The sequence below is a fragment of the Vipera berus genome (genome assembly GCF_964194415.1).
Source record: "Vipera berus genome assembly, chromosome: 1".
In the NCBI taxonomy this organism is placed as follows: domain Eukaryota; kingdom Metazoa; phylum Chordata; class Lepidosauria; order Squamata; family Viperidae; genus Vipera; species Vipera berus.
In genome coordinates, this window is record NC_138202.1 from 295,751,001 (window position 1) to 295,775,033 (window position 24,033).

General features: G+C 37.8%; 1 protein-coding gene across 1 annotated transcript in view; it reads left to right on the forward strand.

The window, feature by feature from the left end:
• The window catches only part of LTBP1 (latent transforming growth factor beta binding protein 1), a 223,830-nt gene that overhangs the window by 183,892 nt on the left and 15,905 nt on the right, over window positions 1-24,033 (forward strand). The window contains exons 24-28 of the mRNA XM_081313310.1: window positions 6,381-6,560; window positions 10,259-10,345; window positions 12,430-12,558; window positions 14,607-14,747; window positions 16,164-16,334. Coding sequence (XP_081169436.1) covers window positions 6,381-6,560; window positions 10,259-10,345; window positions 12,430-12,558; window positions 14,607-14,747; window positions 16,164-16,334 — 708 coding nt within the window. The remainder of the gene's footprint in view (window positions 1-6,380; window positions 6,561-10,258; window positions 10,346-12,429; window positions 12,559-14,606; window positions 14,748-16,163; window positions 16,335-24,033) is intronic.

Below are 24,033 nucleotides of genomic sequence, written 5' to 3' on the forward strand. Positions count from 1 at the left end.
ATGAGCTTCTCCTTGCAAAGTTTAGGCTTAAACTGAAGAAAATAGGGAAAAGCACTAGGCCACTCAGGTATGAATTAATTCATATCCCTGTTGAATATACAGTAGAGGTGACAAATAGATTTAAGGAATTAGATCTGATAGACAGAGTGCCTGGAGAACTATGGACAGAGGTTCGTGACATTGTACAACAGGTAGCAACCAAAACCATCCCAAAGAAAAAGAAATGCAAGAAAGCAAAATGGCTGTCTGAGGAAGCTTTGCAAATAGCTGAGGAAAGGAGGGAAGCGAAAGGCAAGGGAGAAAAAGAAAGATATGCCCAATTGAATGCAGAATTCCAGAGAATAGCTAGAAGAGATAAGAATGCCTTCTTAAATGAACAGTGCAAAGAAATAGAAGAAAACAATAGAATAGGTAGGACCAGAGATCTTTTCAAGAAAATTGGAGAAATGAAGGGAACGTTTAATGCAAAAATGGGCATGATAAAGGACCAAAATGGCAGGGACCTAACAGAGGCAGAAGAGATTAAGAAGAGGTGGCAAAATTACACAGAAGAACTATACAAGAATGAGCTTAACGTCCCTGATAATCACAATGAGGTGGTCACTGACCTCGAGCCAGACATCCTAGAATGTGAAGTGAAGTGGGCCTTAGAAAAGCTGAGCAACAACAAAGCTAGTGGAGGTGACAGTATTCCAGCTGAGCTATTCAAAATCTTAAAAGACGATGCAGTAAAAGTGCTACACTCAATTTGCCAGCAAATTTGGAAAACTCAACAGTGGCCACAGGATTGGAAAAGATCAGTTTACATTCCAATTCCAAAGAAAGGCAGTGCCAAAGAATGTTCAAACTATCGCACCATTGCACTCATTTCTCATGCTAGTAAAGTCATGCTTAAAATCCTACAAGCTAGACTTCAGCAGTATGTGGATCGAGAACTACCAGAAGTACAGGCAGGATTTCGAAGAGGCAGAGGAACTAGAGATCAAATTGCCAACATACGCTGGATCATGGAGAAAGCTAGGGAGTTCCAGAAAAACATCTACTTCTGCTTCATTGACTATGCTAAAGCCTTTGATTGTGTGGATCATAACAAACTGTGGCAAGTTCTTAAAGAGATGGGAGTACCAGACCATCTTATTTGTCTCTTGAGAAACCTATATGCGGGTCAAGAAGCAACAGTGAGAACTGGACACGGAACCACTGATTGGTTCAAAATTGGGAAAGGAGTCCGGCAAGGCTGTATACTGTCGCCCTGCCTATTTAACTTATATGCAGAGCACATCATGAGAAAGGCAGGGCTAGATGAATCAAAAGTTGGAATTAAGATTGCCGGAAGAAATATCAACAACCTAAGATACGCAGATGATACCACTCTAATGGCAGAAAGTGAAGAAGAACTAAAGAGCCTCTTGTTGCAGGTGAAGAAGGAGAGTGCAAAACTTGGGTTGAAACTTAACATTAAGAAAACCAAGATCATGGCATCTGGCCCTCTCAATTCCTGGCAAATAGATGGGGAAGAAATGGAGGTAGTGACAGATTTTATTTTCCTGGGCTCCAAGATCACTGCAGATGGGGACTGTAGCCAAGAAATTAAAAGACGCTTGCTCCTGGGGAGGAAAGCCATGGCAAATCTAGACAGCACACTAAAAAGCAGAGACATCACCCTGTCAACAAAAGTGCGTATAGTCAAGGCTATGGTCTTCCCAGTTGCAATGTATGGCAGTGAAAGTTGGACCATAAGAAAGGCTGAGCGCCAAAGAATTGAGGCCTTTGAACTGTGGTGCTGGAGAAGACTCCTGCGAGTCCCTTGGACTGCAAGGCGAACAAACCGGTCAGTCCTAGAGGAGATCAATCCTGACTGCTCTTTAGAAGGCCAGATCCTGAAGCTAAAACTCAAATACTTTGGCCACCTAATGAGAAGGAAGGACTCACTGGAGAAGAGCCTAATGCTGGGAAAGATCGAGGGCAATAGAAGAAGGGGACGACAGAGAATGAGGTGGCTGGATGGAGTCACTGAAGCAGTAGGCGTGAGCTTAAATGGACTCCAGAAGATGGTAGAGGACAGGAAGGCCTGGAGGAATGTTGTCCATAGGGTCGCGATGGGTCGGACACGACTTCACAGCTAACAACAACAACAACAACAGTATGGCTGTTAAAAGTTTTGCATAGGCTGATATAAGTGTAAGATTAAATGATGGATATTGTCTAACTATTTAATGTTGAAATTGCATGCTAGGCAAGCCTCAATAAAATCGTTCTAAAACTAAAGCCATACTGTGGAAATATCTCTCTGCATAAAAAAAATTAATGACCTAGGTCTAGTAGAGCAAGCAGTTGAAGAAGGCCTTCAGTACAAGATCTTTGTCATATCAACCTAATATATTCAATTATCTATTCTCAAGCAGGCATGTATAACCAGCCAGACTAGAGATCTTTGCCATCTCTTGCACATTTGAATATTCTCACCTAAGAAAAAAGTGTGCAAGATTAATATGGTATAATCTCATTGTTCCTGGGAGAACATTGCAGGTTCCAAAGGATACTGTAGATCTTTCCCTCCAGAGGTTGAGGGAATTATTTACTTGGAAGAGGCCTCTATCATTCCACATGTCTTTAATGTTCCAGTCTAAGCAAGGATGCCCACAAGAGAAGCTTTGGAGGCAAGATTTCTACTTTTCCCAATGCCTCCCTACAGCTAGAAACAACATGCTAACCCTTGGGTGATGAAAAATCAGAGCAGCATAACTTGAGCAATTCTGTCACAGATTCTCCACAACTATGCTTTGTAGGATCGCTCTGCCAGTTCTCTGGTATCAAGTATAACATCCCTATGTCCTTTGGAAAAGTCATCTTAGGACAGTGAATGGGAACCTTTTGTGCTCGGCATGTGAACAATTCAGAAAACGACTAACTTGACTCTGCTAGGGTGTTGCTGAAAACATCATGACATATCACCTTTAGCATCCTTGTGATAGGTTCTCCTAGGAAATAAGGAAGCTGGATGTCTAGTGCCTTTTGTTTACTTAGTTGTCTATAGAATAAAGATTATGTATATGTCCAGATTAAAAGAAAACTGGAAATTGGAAAGGCTGCTTAATTCTGTTCAAGAGACCAGCATAGCACAGACTGCTGATATCTCAGAAATCTAGGAAAATAATGTCAAGTTCCTTCAATATGACACAAAATTTAAGGCAAGAACAAAAGAGCAAAGGTTACAGCTGGAAGGAAAGAAAGTTATTTGTTTAAATTTGATTGCCAGATCCAAACACTTACTAGCATTAATCTCCATACTCTTCAATAATATTTTAATTTTTATATCTGCTTTAAAACCTAAGAATATATCTTTTTGTTGCCCTGAAAGCCAATGATTTGCCATTGTGGTTTATTTTTGTGAATATTCATTGCCTTCTTACTTTACTGAAATATTTGCTTAGAACTACACTTTATGCCTCCTTCCCAAGTAAAGATCCTATAGTCAAATTTATTCTGGACATCATAAAGACGTTTCTTCTAACCAAGCCTAAAATAACTATATCTGTAAAATAGGTTACATTGGTACATCTTTCAAATGTCCCCAGAGATTTGCAGCATGAAATAAATTATTACATCTATGTAGATGCTAATAATATCAAAGAAGACTCATAAATATGTAAATCTGGTTTATTTTGTGTATATTTCTGTTCTTTCCATAAAAGTTTTTTGTCTCATTCAGTTTCCAAACTTTCACAAAGTCTGTCTAACTTTTAGTCACAGCTGTGTAAATAACTGTTTTAAAAATCAGGACACTAAACGGAGGAGAAATTGAAACAGAATTTAAAAGGATGTAAAAATCACTATGAGTTTCACATTCTGTTGCAGCAAAAATAATGAATTTGAGCCTGTGTTAATTTTTATTCTGCACAACACATGAACCAAACTTATTTAATTTCTCCGATTGGCTAATATTTTGGTCTAGCTGTTATTTTGTTTTGTTTTTTAATTTTAATCTTCTCAATATTCATTATTTATGTCCATATAGGTGATTGTTTTGTGTGATTGAGATAGATTTCACTTGCAAAAGTCATGTTATGCCTCCTCCTCCTCCTCCTCCTCCTCCTCCTCCTCCATTTTGCTTCTCCTGCTCTTCTGAGTGGCTTTTTGTTAAGGAAAATGTATGCTTTGGTGATTATGTACAGATCCTTTTCTCACCTTGGAAAAACCAAATTAGTCCAGCTACATATGTGTGATATGTAACATTCATAATTTTGATCTTCTTAGACAGTGGATAATGCCATCAAGCCATATATTTTATGAATTCAGACATTTTTGAAAACTATACATACCCAGTGGAAAAAGAGAGACCTCAGACTGTACTAATACGCTGCAGCACATTTATTAATTTTGCAAAGTATAAAAGCAAGATGAGAATGCAAGTGTATTGAATTTGAAAAACTTCATGATGCTTTAATTATTTGTTTCTTCTAATAGAAACATATGTTCTTCTGAAGGCAGAAAATACACATCTAAATGTATAATAGCCATTACATGAAATGGAACTTCCTAACATGACATATTATTTTATATATCACAATCATCTAAATGTTTTGGGCAGCTCAGAGGACTCTTTAGGGCTATTCATTTTTAATTAGTGGTGCTATAGGCCTTGTCATACCTCCGTTCCAGCATTCAGATCCTAAAAAATAAAATAAAATCCCATGGATGGAGCCAATCAGGGTTCATTAAATCATTAAAGTGGACCAATCTAAATAGGTGCTGTGTCGCTGCAGAGTCCAGCAACACCAGCAAACAAATGATTACTGTGGAAATGAACTAATAGTTATTCCCCCATCCTTACCAAATCATGTCACAACTATTCCAAGACAAAAACCAGATCTGATATGCAACGATTGATTTGTTCAGCCCCAAATCACCTGAGTCAGATTGCCATGATGGCCACAAGCTCCCTAATTATCCCAATTCTACATCACCTGGGACCAAATGAAAGTTCCCTCAGAACAATCAGCCTTTGGGGCTCAACTGCTAACCTGATAACAGGACCTAGCAGCCAGTGGTGGGATTCAAATATGTAAACAACTGCTTCTCTGGGCCTGGGCAAAAAAAAAATAACTACCGTTTCTGCCGAAGTGATGCGAACTGGCTGAATCCCACCACTGCTAGCAGCTCAGGCAAGGATATTGATATACAACAGGCTACAGCCTCAACAAACACAGTTCTCCCTAGAACTCAACTTCCACCCAAAAGTCTCACATCTAGTTACCTGCAGATCAAGAACTTTGCTAAACAATATTTCCATAGCACCTAATGCCCATCTAGACTAGCAGGACTGTGGGGAAAATGTCAGTTGGTAGGGCAAGCCCAATAATTCTGGATCTGTCCCCATCCTGTTCTGTCTGAATTTAAGAATTATCTCTTGCCTTGGTTCAGCAGGCTTAATGTGCTATTAAATTGATTCTCTGTCAACTGGATTGACGTAAGCACATTGGCATGAAGCTGAAATTAAATTTTACAAGCTCATGTTGAGGGATATTTATGAAATTGATGTCCAGATCTTGGGGAAATTACTGGAGCCAAACAGAAGCCATATGAGACCACGTTGAAGAGGCAGGATTCTCACAGTTGCTGCTGGCTCAGACTCTGTGTCAGAATAGAAGTAGAAACCTAAGAACTACCATAGCTTTCTAGTCTGGGAACCTGGTGCTGTTCTTTTATGAGAAGTGTCTCATAATTTTCTAGGTTTCTGCTGTTACATTTCCACAGAGCAACTTTGCTTCACCATCCATCTACTCTTTCCCAACCTTTCTATCAAAGTGACTTCCTCTATACTAAAAGGTGCTGTTTCAAAAGGCAATTGGACTGTTTTTTTCCCCTTGAGTAAAAAGAAGACATTTCATTTCTCATCCAAGAAGTTTCATCAGTTCAAACTATCAGTTCAGAACCAATAAAACTTCTTAGATGAGAAGCAAAATGTCGTCTTCTTCCTCCTCAAGGAAAAAAACAGTCCAGTTGCCTTTTGAAAAAAGCACCTTTGAGACAACTATGACCTGGATGACTGACAATCTCCACAGACATATATCTCTGTATTAAGGAACCAGTCTCAACTACAGCTACCTCAGTCAGGAGATAAAATAAATGAGCAAATCTTATTTTAAAGGATTCCTGAATAGGGGAAAGATAGAGGTTGAGGTTGTAATTTCATAGTCTGATTCTGATCTCTGAAACATAACCAACAAAGAGCCCAATATTATATTTACATTGACCCACAGAATCTACATCATCTGCTTAGTATAAGGTTATAGGTATTGTGAATTGCTTTAAGCACTGCATTGATGATTTCTCTGCATACATATTGAATGTATCTTTTATTGTTTTTTTTTTCATAGAGGTTCCAGACAGAACCAAAGAAACAGTGGAAAAGAAAGAATGTTACTACAATCTAAATGACGCAAATTTTTGTGATAATGTATTAACATCCAATGTTACAAAGCAAGAATGCTGTTGTACTTTGGGCGCTGGCTGGGGTGACAATTGTGAAATATTCCCATGTCCTGTGCTTGGAAGTGGTGAGTTATCCTTTTCCATTCAGTGGCAATTATTGTGCATAACATTACAAGGAGGCTCAGGGGTTACATAACTAAGAAGTTCTTGTTCTTAGCAGTCATACTTTCCTAAACAACGTGGATCGTTAAGGATAATATTAATAGGGTAAAAGAGATGTGAATAGCAAACTGGAATATTTGAGCTCTTCTATAAAATGAAAGTTTTACTTGCATGAAAGATATCTAAATTGGAATCAAGAAAGTAATGTTTTCTATTGCATTTTTGTGCTAAAGGGTAACCTAAATCTCAGAAATATTTTTATATATATTTTAAATAGTGCTAGAAGTTTTGTAGAATTTCTCTCTCTCTCATGTGACTGTAAAGACTACATGATTCAAGTTTTCCTTGTGCCACCTATAGTGTAAGATAGTAATTCTGTTTGCCTAATATTAGTTAAATATACAAAACCTCTGCCCCAGAACACAAGTGCCAGTAACAGTTTGCAAGTTGTTAGTTCTTTTCATAACTCTGAGTTGTTTATTATTTTATTGAAAGATTACTGCATTTCCTTTAAAAAAAATCTAATAGTGTTTTGCTAGAAGTAATAAGTTAAAGGTTTCTGATTTATTCCAGTATGTAATTTGTCAGGGGTGAGGCAAGGAAATGAATGTGATTGCTCTGCAAGTAATCCTTCAAAAGTATATTAAAAACGTTGTCAGATTTTCAACTCCAAACCCATAGAATTGTTGCGACAAATTTGCTTTACAGAGTAACTTGTATTCATGTGAATATTTGGTTGGGAAACGCTTTACAAGGGCCAAAAAAGATGTTTCAGGTTTATTTTTTTATCACTTCCCCCCCACACACACACACCCTTACCAACTGAAGTCCATCACATACTGAAAAATTGGCATTGTTCAACTCATCCTTCCTTTCTAAAAGAAATATCATTTCAGTTTTTGCATTTCCTTTGAATTGTGCAGTTTGTGTTGTGTGCCAGTTGCACATTTTACTGGATCAGGAGACCCTACTCTCAGTCACTCATGCTGTAGCTGCTCCCCAAATGGACTCCTCTAACATGGGCTGCCTTTAAAGAATATCTGCTATGTTGCGACTTCTGGTTTGCGTTGCAGCGCAATGGGACTTGGAAGGCAGGGTTCTGCCTTCTGCGCCCAATTTTGCCCTGCTGTAGGCCCTGAAAAGGGCCTAAAATCACCCTGAAGAGGCGATGAAGAGGACGGGTGCCTTGTTGATCATGGAGAGATGGCAGTCTTTCCGTTCAATCCAAGGAAAGCCCTCCAAACCGACAGAAGAAACACTGGCTACATTTCTGTGGCCGGCCATTAACTGGTGACAACCGAAGAGGAAAAAAGCACTACTTAATACATAGTAAACAGCATGTCTGGAACTGGGTGAGAATATTGATCCTTTCTTTGCTATTTTGCAACTGAATTTCCTGGGAAAGGCTCCCAAGAAGCAAAAAACCTCCAAATGTAAACGGAAGTGGCATTTTAATTTTATGGGGGACAGAAACATACAATATTGAAGTGGAAGTAACATAAAGCTACAGTTTTGATAAATTTGAGAACTGAGATAACTGTTAAGATTTTCTCTTTGAAAATGCAGAGGATATAAAAAGAAATCATAATGAGACTAAAAACAATTTAGACAAGATAAATGAGCAAATCTCCAAATTAAATCTACAACTAGAAAGCTTCCAGCTAACGACCACAAAGTATGAACAAATAATCCAGAAATCAGAAGACGAAACAGAGGAAATGGATTTAGAGATGGAAGAGATAAAAGAACTGCAAGACTTAGCTATAACAATGAAAATGCAAAAGACCTTTTACCCCTTAGGTCTGCAAAATATATCTGATTGCAAAGAAAAAGATTTTTAAAAAGGTAATATAGAGTTGTTAAGGGAAATGTCACAACTTGAGAGACAGGAAATGAAAAGAGAAAGGAGAGAAAGGAACTGGAAGTTGTTTAAGGAATATAAATGGGTGGAATTCTCCCCCAAAAATACCCTACCCAAATTGTTTTCCTCATGCCAAACAATTTTCACAAAAATAGAAAATTCCTGGTTGATCTAATTGCCCTGGCCTGGAAAGTGACTTGGCAAAGAAAGAAAGCGAGAGTCGGATTTAAAAAACAGAAGACTTGACCTTCTAGAAGGGGCATTATATGTTTAAATACCTTTTTGAATAAGATTAAAAGAATGGAAGCCTTTTAGATATAATTACTTTTACAATGAATGATATGATTTAGAATTAAGATAGCATTTTTTTCTTTTTATTGATATGGGAAATATGAAGATAAGAGGAGGATTGATTTGAATAAAACTTTCAGCTACATAAATGTAATTAATACTGAGGAAATCATAATTGATAAAGGTATTTCAAATACTGATGGGAAATCAAACTTGAACAAGAGTACAAAAAACAAGATATTGATTAATGAATTGATATTATTGACTTATGAATTGATATTATTGTTATTTGTATGATATTAGTAAAATATGATGAAGATGCTTATATCTAACTTCATATACATTAACAGTACCAAAAATTGTAATGGTGTAATGAAGGAAAAATGGAAAAAATATGGAGAGGAAAGGAGAATCAGGGAAAAAATACTGGATTGTGTAGTATTGAACAGATTTATATTGAAAAAGTTAATGTTAAATATTTGAACCCAGACAACATGTTGTTTACTAAGCACTAAAGACTGTATTTTTTAAAGAAATAATAAAACTTTTATTAAAAAAGAATATCTGTTATGCTTCAGTTATGTGTGCCCCAACAATGACACATTGGTTACCAATTTGCTTCCAGGTCCAGGTGGAAGCCTACATGGCATTGGATACCTTATTTAAGGGTCCACCTCACCCTAATTAGATCCACCTGTCTCATCAGATCCCTTCAGTCCATCAGCCAAGGAGCTTTATTTGACGGGAAGAGCCTTTTCTGCCATGGCACCAGCCCTTTGTACTATCATTTCCCCCAAGATGAAATTGGCCCCAACTATGTTGGCCTTCCGGAAGGCCCTCAAAATTTGATTTTGCCATTGGGCCTGGGAATCCCATGGAAGTCTGGAGCTCCTTAAATGGCTAGCATAGGTTTGGTTGCATTCTTCCCTGTCCTTTTGTTATTACGATTTTCAATTGTTTCTAATTCATTTTAATGGATACATTATACTGACTGTTTAGTTTTTGTTTTAATTCTCTACTCTGCCCAGAGTCACATGTAAGTGAGAAGGGCAGCTATATAAATCAATCAATAAATAGTTGTAAATTAGTTTGGGTAGCAGAAAACTGCTAAAGAGAAGAAGCTGAGCCCTGCAACCAAATTTAAACTTAGATTGATTACAGTTCAGATTACAAGCCAAAATAAAGTTACACATGTAGTATACAATATAATATAAAAATAAAATCAAAATATTCATCTTGAAAATCTATCATGGTCATAGAATCTTAAGTTGTGTGCATCAATAGCAAACCATGCACTTAAATCTTACAACCATGGATACTAAAAGGAAAAAAGCTGAGTTCTCATTATTTCAAGTATCCATATATATGTACCATTAGAGATCTAAAATCTGAAATGTGGTATTTACAAATACATTAACACATACCTGTTATAGAAATGTTGCTATTGATTTCAGAATGTAATGCACAAATATAGTTCTAAATGGATTCTTGATTTTATCTTCCGGCTAGCTGAATTTATTGAACTGTGTCCTGAAGGGAAAGGGTTCATACCATCTGAAGAACCACATTATGGAGATGTTGCACATGGTTACAAAGGTCAGCCTTGATATTGACTTGAATATAACCTCAAATTAATGCCATGGTTTTAATATTTGTTCATAATTATTGTTTTCCTTCAACTGCTGCTTATTTGAATTAATTTGTCCTTTTTTAAAAACTCACTAATTCTTTAATTCCCCCAAAGTGTCAATGCAGGTAGATGATAAATGATGTGTTGGTTTGGTTCTGCTGAAAATATTTTAAAATTTCTATGATGTATGTGAGACAGTGTTTCAAAATGTAAAGTTGTATCCGTTGGACTATTTAACCAGATCAACTAAGAAATATCATGGTTGGTTTTGCTTTTGTTTTCCCTTGAATTTCTTTGTTTATAGGAACATAACTGGGTTTTTTTACTTAGATCTGCTCATTTCCCTTTACAAACATATAATTCTCTTTCAGCAATTCTAGACATGCCATTCTTCAGATATCTGATCTTTTAAAAACTTTGCTTTATTATGTGGGTGTCTAGTTTTCATCCAGAATTTCTTTTTTACTGTACTGCTCAATTTGGACTACTGTAACGCTCTCTACATGGGGCTGCCCTTGAAGACCACTCGGAGGCTTCAACTGGTGCAGAATGCGGCCACGCGAGTTGTAATGGGGGTCTCCCGATACTCCCATGTAACACCTCTACTCCGCGAGCTGCATTGGCTTCCGTTTGCCCTCCGGGTGAAATTCAAGGTGCTGGTTATCACCTATAAAGCCCTACATGGCCTGGGTCCGGGGTATTTGAGGGAACACCTGCTGCCGGCATCAAACGCCCTTCGCCCAGTGCGCTCCCACAGGGAGGGTCTGCTCAGGGTTCCGCCGGTAAGAGATTGCCGGCGGGTGATACCCAGGGATAGGGCCTTCTCAGTGGGGGCGCCTGCCCTCTGGAACCAGCTGCCGGTGGAGCTGAGGACTGCTCCCGACCTCCGATCATTCCGCCGGGGCCTGAAGACCTGGCTCTTTGAGCTCTCGGGCCCAGGCTGAGGAGATATTCATTTTAATCGGGTTTTTTTTAATAGTACAGGGTTGATCTAATATTTTTAAATTGGGTTTTAACTTTTGTATAATGGTTTTTTAACTCCCTGTAAACCGCCCTGAGTCCTCAGGGAAAGGGCAGTATATAAATGCAATAAATAAATAAATAAATAAATAAATTTCTGGAAAAATGCTTTAAAAATATTAGAATAGCCAATTATTTCTTTCTGGAGAAGTATGCTAGTATTTTATCTTTAGAGTATTCAGCATATAGAAAGCATTGTTTTCTTAGTATGGTACTGTTACCATAATATGAATGGATATCATCCTGTTCAAAACATCTTATATCTGAGTAATTGGACCCAATTTTATTTTGCCTTGTGTAAATAGCAAATTGATATTTCAGAAATAATTCAACAAATAGGGTAAACATTGAGACTTTTCTAAATTTTAAGTATGACATAAATTACACTTGATCGAACTGTCCTTCAAACGTTAACATTAGCTGGCTTTTGCAAAACTTATACTTAAGGCAATACGCACATAATAGGATTGCTACATGTAATGGAATTGCCAATGTAAAAGCAGAACATGCTCAATTGAATAAATTGTTTGGCACATATTATTTCTATACTAAATAAACAACAAGAATAAGTTACCAACATTCCAGATGAGGCTGTTGGTCTAAAACGACGAGCTCTTGATTGTTTAACATTTTAATCATGCAACTTCCCATGACAAAGTTCTGCAATTGATTCTTTGTGGAAAATAACATTTTTTTAAAAAAAAGAAATAAACAAAAATGGTTCTCAGTTCATTACTTTTTACTTGTAAGTTTTAACTTGTTCTGAACTCTGCTTTTCATTTATGCTTTTACTCATGTGTTTATATTGTTTTATTATGTTGTTGTAAATTGCCCAGAGCCACTTTGGTGAAATGGGAGGTATAGAATTTTTTTTAAAATAAAATAAATAAATAAATTGATCTGAAGAAAATGCAACTCTTCTAGAATAACTTTATAGAAATATATACTTTTTTGGGGTCCATCATACTGGGTACTGTTCAACAAACAGTAAAACAAATAATGTTTTAGAATGTCGATGCTTCCTTTTCAGATGCTGATGAATGCCAGCTCTTTGGCCAAGAAATATGTAAAAATGGCTTCTGTTTAAACACACAGCCAGGTTATGAATGTTACTGCAAACAGGGCACATATTATGATCCTATAAAACTTCAGTGCTTTGGTAAGTATTCAGGCTAGCATCCTATTCCTCTCACTGGGGAAAGACAGCAAGATCAAGATCTAATTCTTGACCGCTTATATAAGTAGTTGATACATGGAACCTGATTACTTGTACAGGTAGTCCTTGACTTACAACAGTTCATTTAGTGACCATTTGACCAACAGCACTGAAAAAAGTGACTTATGACCATTTTTCACATGTATAATTGTTGCAGTTTCCCCCACAGTCATGTGGTCAAAATTCGGATGGCTCATATTTAGGACTGTTGCAGTGTTCCAGGATCATGTGATCACCTTTTGTGACCTTCTGACAAACAAAGTCAATGGGGAAAGCCAGATTCACATAACAACGGTGTTACTAATTTAACATCTGCAGTGATTCACTTAACAAATGTGGCAAAGAAGGTCGTACAATGGGTCAAAGCTCACTTAACAAATTTCTCACTTAGCAACATAAATTTTGGGCTCAAGTATGTCATAAGTCAAGGACTACCTGTATTCCTCAAATATTCCTTCGAAATTCTGCGACTAATTTTTATTTGGAGAAATATAGAACAATAGCTAGCATCAATTTGCTTGATTGCAATTGCCAGAAAGAATGTTGTGGCCGCAGAAATTTTGCTAGATTCTTTGGTCTCTTAAGACAATCAGAGGAAGAAAAACATGGAGACAACATTACAAAGAAATAAAATACATGATTATTTCTGTGGTAGGGTATATACAATAGTCCCAATCATATTCAATTTCATCTTGTTGTGGTAAAGGTTTTACTGAGACCTTATTACACAGTATATAATTAACTTGGAGAATAATTTCTGATTTGCATAATAAAAGATAGATGCATTTTATATTACTGTTACAGCAGCTGGGAAATAAAATGCGAAACAGCATAGCATTCTAATTTAAGTTTGTAGTCTTCCCAGGAATCTTCTAGAACAGAGGTGTCAAACTGCCGGCCTATGGCCGGATGCATCACACGGAAGCTGCGCCCACCCCATTGCCAGCAATGGCAAAACTGTCCTGATACGTTGTGCGACGTCACGTGACATTGCGAGTTTGACACGTCTGTTCTAGAAGGTTACTGTAAAAATTGCTAGGCTGAGTGAGATTTTGATGTGATCTAGCAGAATATGTTTTTATAAGATACAGTTTGTCAACAATACCAGAAAGCTGAAGCTGGCAGAATTAATAAGATAATTGGGAGGAAACAGGTTTTATAGTTACAGGTTTTACATTTCTACCCAATTTGACTTCTGTGCAGCTAGAGTCCTATTTTTTATGCATAATGCACAAATATACTCTTGGATTCTTTTTTAGTGAGAGTTACATTCTGCTTATAAAAAATTCATTTGAGAAGATGAGTATTTTTTGCATACTACTACCTCCCTAAGTATGGAATAGCAATTCACATTTGTGATTATCATAAATGTATTCCCATTAATCAACTGAATTGCCTACTTATTCACTTTTTGCCATTTAACTGAAAATTATTCCTAGTCATGGTCTTGTCTTTTGCAATCTAAAGAGAAAAGCCATTCTGTATAGAATAACAGAATGAAAGGAAATCACAGTGAAAGGTTTAATTATCTTGGGCCCAAATAACTTTCTGATATAAAACCATTTAATTTCTTGAACTGGTATTGTAGTTTCTTTTCTATAAAATGAACTGTCTGGATAAGAGTCAGTTTTTGTCTGAATATTCATGAAGATCAGGTTAATTTTATCCAGTAGTACTAATAGTCTTGTTATTCTAGCGAGGGAACATACATATAATTTATTGAAAATATACTTGCTGTACTGATAAATCAGGACTGTAAAAGGAAATAAATCCACAAGAACAACATTTTATTTGGGTGTTTCAGGAAGAAACGTCTGTTTTACAGTTCTCCTCTTTGCAAATATGTTCAGTATGATTATCCTGATTTTAAATATTTGCTAATGAAAAATACAGACCAGAAGCTGGTGCAGAACATCACTGCAGATGTTCTGTTCAAGCTATTTTCCAGGAAAAGATTTCCTTTGAAATACTTTTCATTTGCATTTGAACAGATACAGATGAATGTCAGGACATCAGCAGCTGTATTGATGGCCAGTGCATCAATACTGAAGGCTCCTACAGTTGTTTCTGCACACACCCAATGGTTCTGGATTCTACAGGAAAGCAGTGCATCAGACCAGCAGAATCTAGTGGTGTGCATTATTTTATGTATTGCTGTGTTCAAGTTGAAGCCCAAAATATATGAATCAAAAAGAATATTATAGAATTATCATTATTATTATAGTATTAAATGTGGTTTTAATTTATAATTGCTAAGTCCTATCTCATTTTATTTAGTAGAGCCTGGGGTTGCAGAGATCTGCAAAACATAGGAAAACTAATTTTCTGCAAAGATAATTACTGTGGATGTGCAAAACATTCATTGCAACAGAAAACATTCTATATACAGAATGGCCAAGTTCACATGGTTCGTGCCCAACAAAAATGTGTGTTCTATACAGGTACTACCCCAAAACATGCGTTACAGCCAGGCCCAGATACAGAATATGTGAGTTTCAGGCATAGGTGTTCTCGAGTGGGGTATAGAGGGGAAACACCAAACACAGCAGCAGCGATGCACAGTAGTGGCTAAATAGAGGTAAAGGAAAGAAATGTTCTGGGAACATGAGCAAGTGGGCTGCTTGGGTTGTGCCTCCCAACATTTAAGGGTGGTGGTGAGTAAGGAATGATAAAGAAAATAAAACACTGGAAAGATTTAGGGAAGCAGTGAGGAACAGGCCTTTTGGGCAAAAGAATGTGCTAAGAAAATTAGGGTGTTGTCTGACACCCAAGCTATACAGAAGAAGACATCACATCCTATTTATTCCACCAGACCTCTCCAGAATTTATTTAGATTGGTGTTTCTCAAACTCAGCAAATTTAAGTTATGTGGACTTCAGTTCCTAGAATGCTGGCTGGAGAATTCCAGGAGTTGAAGTCCACACATCTTAAACTTGCTGAGTTGAGAAACACCAGAACAACCAAAATGTTCCAGACTCCAATTTGGCTGAACCCTGACATGTCCAGAATAAGACATTCAAATTTACATTCCACACATGAAAGTAAACACATACCACAGAAGATATAAATAACTCAGGGGTTTGATGCTCTCTTGAGTTTGGCTGTTTTCCACAGACATTTTGTTACTAGACTAGGTATCATCAGCTGGGTAGTTTGAGAATTGTGAAAATCTTGAGATTTTTAATAAAATCCGAAAACAGTATAAGAATCCTAAAATTGCAAATTCTCTCCATGCTATTGAGTAATGTAAAAAAGTGATTGTTTTTCCCCCACACTAATCAATTTTTGATAATAATAACAACAGAAGAATTGTCCAATATCAGAGATTGTTCTAGAGAGACCTGAGTATTGATTCAATAAAATGGATATAATAATTCCAACTGCCTTATTTGTTAATTTAAAAAAATATTTGTACTCAAAAATTTATCTCATTTGATTTGGCAGAAAATAAACATCTTTGCAGTGTAATTCCACACATCTTGAATTGCATTTTTATTTTACAGATAGGGATGTCATAATAAACAAATACTTTTGGGGTTTTGTTTCAGAGCAAACTGAAGAAAGTGATGTCTATCAGGATCTTTGCTGGCAACATCTGAATGAAGATTTTGTTTGCAGTCAACCTCTTGTTGGGAAGCAGACTACTTATACTGAATGCTGTTGTTTATACGGCGATGCATGGGGCATGCAGTGTGCCCTGTGCCCCATGAAAAACTCAGGTAGGACACATATTCATAGGTTGAGAAATATTTAATATTTTTAGTAATACCAATTCAAAAGCTTTAGTTAGCGAAAAGACAAAACATTTTCATTGCTGTTCAGATGACAGCAATATTTTGACTTTCATTATGCACAGTCTGAACTCAAATTATCTTCAGATAAGATCACAGATTAGCTATTTCATAATGTCATCTGCATAATAACAGAATTGTTGAATCTTCTGCATCATTCCACGTACTGAATTACTTCAGATCTCTTATCAAAAGGTACCTAGGTGGTAAATGCAAAAGCTAACATTGCACCCACATTACACATATTTTTGTATGTGCATCATGATGTCACACACGTGTGTTAAAGGATCAGGGCTTACATGATATCTTGATGCTGATTTCATCATTTTAGAAGGCACCAGGTGCTATCGTTCTAATAGATCTAAATTTATATGCCCAACCATTTCTTCACTATTCCTCTACAGTAAAGACATATTTCCTTGTTGAATTACATTCCTCTTACCTCTGAAATTATCCGTATTGGTTTGGAATGTTAGAAGCAGGTGTCCCGGTAGCATTCACAGACCATCTTGCTGTAATATAATTTATTTCAATTGTGATTTGAAAAAATTTAATAGTATAAAGCAGTTAGCACTGAGAAATTCTGTAATTCAAAATCAGTGCTGCAGTTTTTGAATTTAGCTATCAGTGTTAGTGCATCAGAGTACATTTGAAACAATGAAGGGAAATTGCTGATTTTGTAAGGTAATCTTGAGCTTTAATTATGGGAAGAATAAAATCCAGGTATCCATGATATAATTCATAGTACTGTGTTTCCCCAAAAATAAGACCCACTCCGAAAATAAGTCTGATTTTTTGGGGTGGGCCTAATATAAGATCTACCCCAAAAATAAGCTCGGGGAGTTGGGCGTGGCCAGCACAAGCAGCGGCGATCGTTCAGGGGCCAATGGTGTCCAGCAGCAGCCTCAGCCTGCTGGCCCTTTGGTGTGGTGCAGGTAAATCTGAACATGGAGGCAGAAGTGGGGCAGGGAGGCAGGTGATACGGACGCTCTGCAAACCTTTGCCCAGAGGGAGACTGGAAACGTCATCTTCTTACAAACAGGGTGCTTGGAAACGGAGCAAATCGCTACGTTTCCAAGTGCCCCATTGCAAGCAGACGAAGCTTCCAGTCACCCTCTGGGTGAAAAGTGATTGGGCGCCTATGTTTCCAAGCACCCCATAGGTGCAGAAACACTTTTTGCCCAGATGGAGAAATGACAGAGACTGGAATCTTCATCTGCTTGTAAATGGGGTGCTTGAAGACTGAGCAAATCGCTTGGTTTCTAAGCGCCCCATTTGCGAGCAGACAAAGCTTCCAGTCTCCCTCTGGGCAAAAAGTGTTTGAACTCCTATGGAGCACTTGGGCAGTTCCACCCACTCCCCCACCTGCCTCGCCTTGTGGCGGCAGCACAGCAGGCCATGGGTCCTTCCACAAGTGGCCACAGAAGTGGCCCAGTGGCCACGTGGGCTGGACAGGGATGCCGCAAGATGAGGGAGGTGGCAGGGAAAAATAAGACTTCCCCCGAAAATAAGACCTGCCACTTTTGGAGGCAAAAAAAATATAAGACCAGGTCTTATTTTCGGGAAAACATGGTAAAAGGATGGCAGGTGAATTTACTTAAAGATGTAGTAGTTGCCAAAATTGCAGATGGGGGATATTAAACAATTAATATGCTATAACTAATAATATATACTTATTACTTAATGTATCTCAGTAATATGATGAGTGAATGTATTGATATTTTCTAAAGCATTATTTAGGCAGTCCTAAATATTTAAGTTTAGATCCCAATATGCTTTAATTCCACTGAAATATATAGGACTTTAGTAAACATTAATGTAATATCTCATTAATGGATTTGTTATGTAGTTCCAACCAACTTAATTATGGTGTAGGTTCCATTTAATCGGCAAATGACTTGTGAACCTACACAGGATAGCAGTGCTATGACTGCGCTTCTGGATAAAGAAAATATTTATGTCTCTGAATCCATACCCCTAAATTTAGATTCAAAACAGTGATGCCACCTAATTCTTGTAGAATATTATTTTGATGTATTTTAAAAAGATAGTATACCAAATACTAAGCTCTGACTAATGGACATGATTTATCTTTGATGATTTAAATGTATCTTAGGCTTATATTCAGTTGAATATGTTTCGCAAATATATCTTTTATTTTCTAGTTCCAATATCAGATTTGTATAGATTTTTTTCCCCTTAGTTCCTCTGATTGAAAAATCAGTTATCTGGCTCCTTAAATAAAACTTGAGAATGGGGATTAATACTTTCAAGTAGTAATAGGAATGGTAGCTGTTTTTCTTCATGGCAGGGGTTGATTTATACATTGTATGCTTTACAAAACAGTGACCTACACACACATATATATATACACACACACATATATATACACACACATACATACATATACATATATATATACATAGACATAGATATAGATATAATAATAATAATAATAATAATAATAATAATAATAATAATAATAATAATAATAATAATAATAATATAAAGTTGGAAGGGACCTTGGAGGTCATCTAGTCCAACCCCCTGCTCAGGCAGGAAACCCTATAACATTTCAGGCAAATGGCTGTCCAGTCTCTTCTTAAAAACCTCCAGTGTTGGAGCATTCACCACCTCTGGAGGCAGGTTGTTCCACTGGTTAATTGTTCTAACTGTCAGGAAGTTTCTCCTTAGTTCTAGGTTGCTTCTCTCCTTGACTAGTTTCCATCCGTTGCTTCTTGTCCTGCTTTCAGGTGCTTTGGAGAATAGCTTGACTCCCTCTACTTTGTGGCAGCCCCTGAGATATTGGAACACTGCTATCATGTCACCCCTCACTCTTCTCTTTGTTAAACTATAAATATAAATATAGATATAGATATAGATAGATATAGATATATAGATATATAGATATATAGATATATAGATATATAGATATATAGATATATAGATATATAGATATATAGATATATAGATATATAGATATATAGATATAGATATATGTAAAAAAATTTTGGGGGGGCCTTGCTAACAAAGAATAAAGGGAGACCGATATGATCATTTCAAACTTATTTATTCTCATCAGTCAGCCATACCCTTCTGAGATTCGAACCTGGGCCGACTGCGTCTTAAGCAGTTGTTTTAATCATTTTCCTTTTAAATATAAATCTCTGACATAATGTTTTCTGATGAGAAGAATTTATTGATTTTTTAATGAGTTTTGCATTTTCTGTTGGCCAAGTATTCTCTAAAGTAGTTCCCTTTCAGATATTAGATGGGAAATGTAATCAAACTCATCTAGGGAAGTTGATTTAGAAGTTGTTTCCAGAATGTAGCTTTAAAGAAAAATACAGCTTTGTTTAAAATAAAGCAAAGATGGGTTTGTTTCTGATTAGGTTCGTAGAATTTATTAACTGAGGTGACTGCTTTGATGTGACTGTAGTTTATACAGAAACATGGTGCATACAGATATCATCAGTTCTGATTTTTTTAGCTTGGCTGAAAAGCAATCTCAGTTTGATTTCTCTCATTATGAAATAGGATTTCTTATACTGCCTTCTCTTTGTGGCTGATTGACGTAGAAATGAGATAAAAAGCATTAAAGATAATATAGACTTCTCTAACAAACTTTTTGCTACCTGGTGAATTCTGGGAGCTGAAGTCCACACCTCTTAAAGTTTTCAAGTTTGAAAAACACTGCCCGAGATCTTAGTCTTTCTATAGAACAGTGATGGCAAACTGTTTAGAGACTGAGTGCCCAAACTGCAACCCAAAACCCACTTATGTATCGTCAGGTGATGGGTGGGTGTGGCCCATTGGGTGGGCGTGGCTGTGGTGGTAATGGCAGACTGGGTGGGACTAAAAAGTTCAGTCAATTCCAACTTTGCAAGATTTTTTCTTCCCGCGAGAAGTTGAAATTGATTGATTGAACCTTTTTTTTTGCACAGGCAGTGGAGGCCTAAAGCGAAAAGGTTTTATAAAACCCAGCTGAAGGCCTAGGACTGGGGCGACGGTGCGCATGCCCACAGAGAGGGCTCTGTGTGCCACCTGTGGCACCTGTGCCATAGGTTCGCCACCACGGCTATAGAAGGAACTTGTGGCTTTTATCTCGTCACAATGGAAAGTGTAATCCACAAATCTGTCACTCCTGGCGAGGACATATTGTATCACTTAGACCTTGCAGTGTGTTCTACAGCCATGTAATGCTCCAGTTTTTGTGGTTCTTATTTAACATTTGCATTAAGAAGAAGTAGGCTTGATTATAGCATAAATGGAAAGATATTGCCTCTTACTTTTAGTTTTTAATTTAAATTTGGAGAGAAGAAGTTTATCAAACTCTAAATGATGAACCACAAGTTAATGCAAGGCAATTTGATCTTTTATTACTTGATTTTGTTTTGTTAGTTACTTTTCCCTACATAACTAATATTGCAGTAAAGGGATAGCTTAGTAAACAGTATTCAAGCATTGGAATATATTCTTTCCCCAAGACAAATAATGATGAAATGGTGCCTGAAAGAACAAAGTACCCAATTTTTAAGTTCAAATATTTCAAGTAGTAATTTTGGCTCAAAACAGAATTTTAAAAGTTCTCAATCACTAGATCATATGCTCAGTTCCTGTCTAGAGAAACTACAGTTACTCTCTAATTGAATTTTAGATTTATACAGTATATTGATTAGACTTCATTTACTACTAGAACCTCACTTTGACATGTTACTTTAAACATATGATTATGGTATCAGGAAAGCAGGTGCTAAAGATGATATTCCATTTTAAGCAATATATTTTGAAATTTCCCAAAACATGTCAGAACCATGACACTAGTATTATTACAGAATAGCATTATCTGTTTTCCAGTCTGGCTTTCTCATATTTAGAAATACAAATTCTACATATAAAAGTAAACAGGGCCTTTGAACAGCATACATAATTTTAAAAAGTATTAACATTTCTTCTATCTTTAGAGTTGTAATTAAACCCTTGTGTTCATTTTTACTTAACTCTCACAGTGTTTTAAACTATGCTTTGAATTAAAGCTTAAAAATAATTAGTAAATTATTTTTACTAATCATTTTAAAGCTAAATAATGCTTAAATAATTATTTTTAATACTAAATAATGTTTATTTGTGTGAGATTTGCCTTTATCATTGCCTGTAACTTTCTTTTACACTTACATCAGCTCTCCCCAGTTAGCCTTTTGCCTCTAAATTATAGTTTACAGACTTGAATTTATTCGGCAGGCCAAGATACAGCATTTTAAATGGAATTTTATTGCATCAGTGGAATGCTGCTAAACAGGAAGCGTAAAAGAAGACATGCCAGAAGAAGATTATACCAGTAACATGCAAACCCATGGCACATTACAAATCAGATTGTGATTTGGAAATGTATTTTGTTTGTTGCCCTGTCTCAGTTAAAGTGAATCAGTGGAATTTTCCATCTGTAAAATAATCTACCAATAAATCACTTGTCATTTACATGTTTCCAGGAAACCTTTGGTTAGAAATCCAAGAATTATCAGAACAGGGACTAATGCTTCACAGTTAATATATGTAAACATTATCAACTATTATTAAGCTGGTGAATATATGTTAAAATATATTTATTTGGGAAGCAAATTGCTTTGAAGGAGCAGGCAGGACAGCGAAGTTAAGCAAACTTAACTTTATTAGGAACCAGGCAAACAACAGAAGAACATTGCTCTTATTTATACTAGCAGCTGTCACTAACGTCTGGCCAATCAGGGCTGTGCCGGTTTCCCGCTCCTTCGCTTCCACCAATCGGAGTCGGCTGGTTTTGACAGCTCGGAGCTGTCATCTGGTGGCGCGTGCTCTGTTGCCGGGTGATTCTGACAGCCGAGAGCTGTCAGTCGGTTGGCGCCTGCGTAGTTTTGTCCGGCAGCTTTTGACAGCTGTCAAAAGCTGCCGCGGCTTTACCTCAGCCCTGTTGGTTCTTATACATTAAGAATGTTTAACGTTATATTAACATGTAAATACATAACACCCCTTACCCCTCCCTCTGATTGAGTTGACGTTTCCCCAACTGTTTCTTTTTTGGGTTTCCCCATTCGAAGTCTTCCAAATAGGCGGGGGGTCTTTTTATTCTTTCGGAGCGACGGGGGGGCGTCTCTACTGGTCGTTCCCTTTCCCCAGGTGTATTGGAATCTGGCTCGGGGGCCAGGGGGTTTGGCTCCGTCGTTTCAGAGTTCCTTTGTGGGAGGAAGTCGTTCTGTGCGGGGTTTTGCTGTGGTGCCATTTGTTCGGGGGGGTTTTGGTGTGATAGTGTTTGCGGAGGGGGTTCTGATCACCTTTCGTAGTTCCCCCTTCCCCTATATTTTGTGGGCTGCGTTGCCGTAACTGGTCAATGTGTCTACGGAGGTGGGTGTTGTTTCCGGTGTCGACGATGTATGATAGGGGACCTGTCTGTTCTATGATGACCCCCTGTGTCCACTTATTGCCGCCTCCGTAGTTCCTAGCCCAGACGGCTTGCCCGGTGCTGAGAGTCCTGTACCGTAGGGGAAGCTCTGGGTCTGACGGGGTTCTATCTGGATGTAAACGGTCCAATCTGGTAGTCAGTCTTTTGCCCCAGCGGAGTTCTGCCGGAGACTTCCCGGTAGTCGTGCAGGGGGTGGTGTGTTGCGCTAATAGGAATTGGGCAAGTCTGCGGTGCCAGTTGCCGGTGACGATTTTCCGCAGTGCCTCTTTGGTTGATTTCACCATCACCTCAGCCAAGCCGTTCGTCGAGGGGTGAAACAGAGCCGTGGTGGTGTGCCTAATAGAGTTCGCCGTTGTGAAACTCTGGAATTCGTGGGAAGTAAATTGGGGGCCGTTATCGGAGACTAATACATCCGGAAGCCCGTGTGTGGCAAATAACCCCCTTAAAACTTGTATTGTGGCTGCAGAGGTTGTGCTTGTGACTGGGGCCACCTCTAACCACTTAGAATAACTATCTACGACTATTAGGAACATTTGTCCCTGGAAGGGACCTGCAAAGTCTAAATGGACGCGTGACCAGGGCGTTTTGGTTGTTTCCCATCTGTGTATGGGAGCTTGGGGCTGAGCTGCTCTGACAAGTTGGCAGGGATAACACCCAGCCACATGTGTTTCTATTTGCTTGTTGAGGCCGGGCCACCAGACGTAGCTTCTGGCCAAAGCTTTCATTTTGACAGTTCCCGGGTGACCTTCGTGGAGGCTTTCCAGGACTTTTAATCTGTGTTTTTCAGGTATTATTACCCTGTTGCCCCATAATAAGCATCCCTGGTGGGAGGATAATTCTTTTTGTTTTAGAAAGTAAGGTTGGAATTCTGGGTCTGGGGGTGTCGTCTGCCACCCTGAAGTGACGAAGCCTAAAACTCTGCCCAGGATTTTGTCCGCTGCTGTGGCTGCTGAAATATCTTTTACTGATAAAGGGCATTCTGGCAGTTCGGATATAGCTAGGATTTTTCCAGCTGGTGCGGGGTCTGGGTCAATCACTGGTAGGGGCAGTCTGCTAAGCCCATCTGCGTGACCCATGCTTTTCCCTGGTTTGTATTCTAATGTGAAAGAATAGGCTGACAAGAAAGTGGACCATCTGAGGATGCGGGGAGATAATATCTGGGGCGTTTGTTTATTTACTGTGAAAATCCCT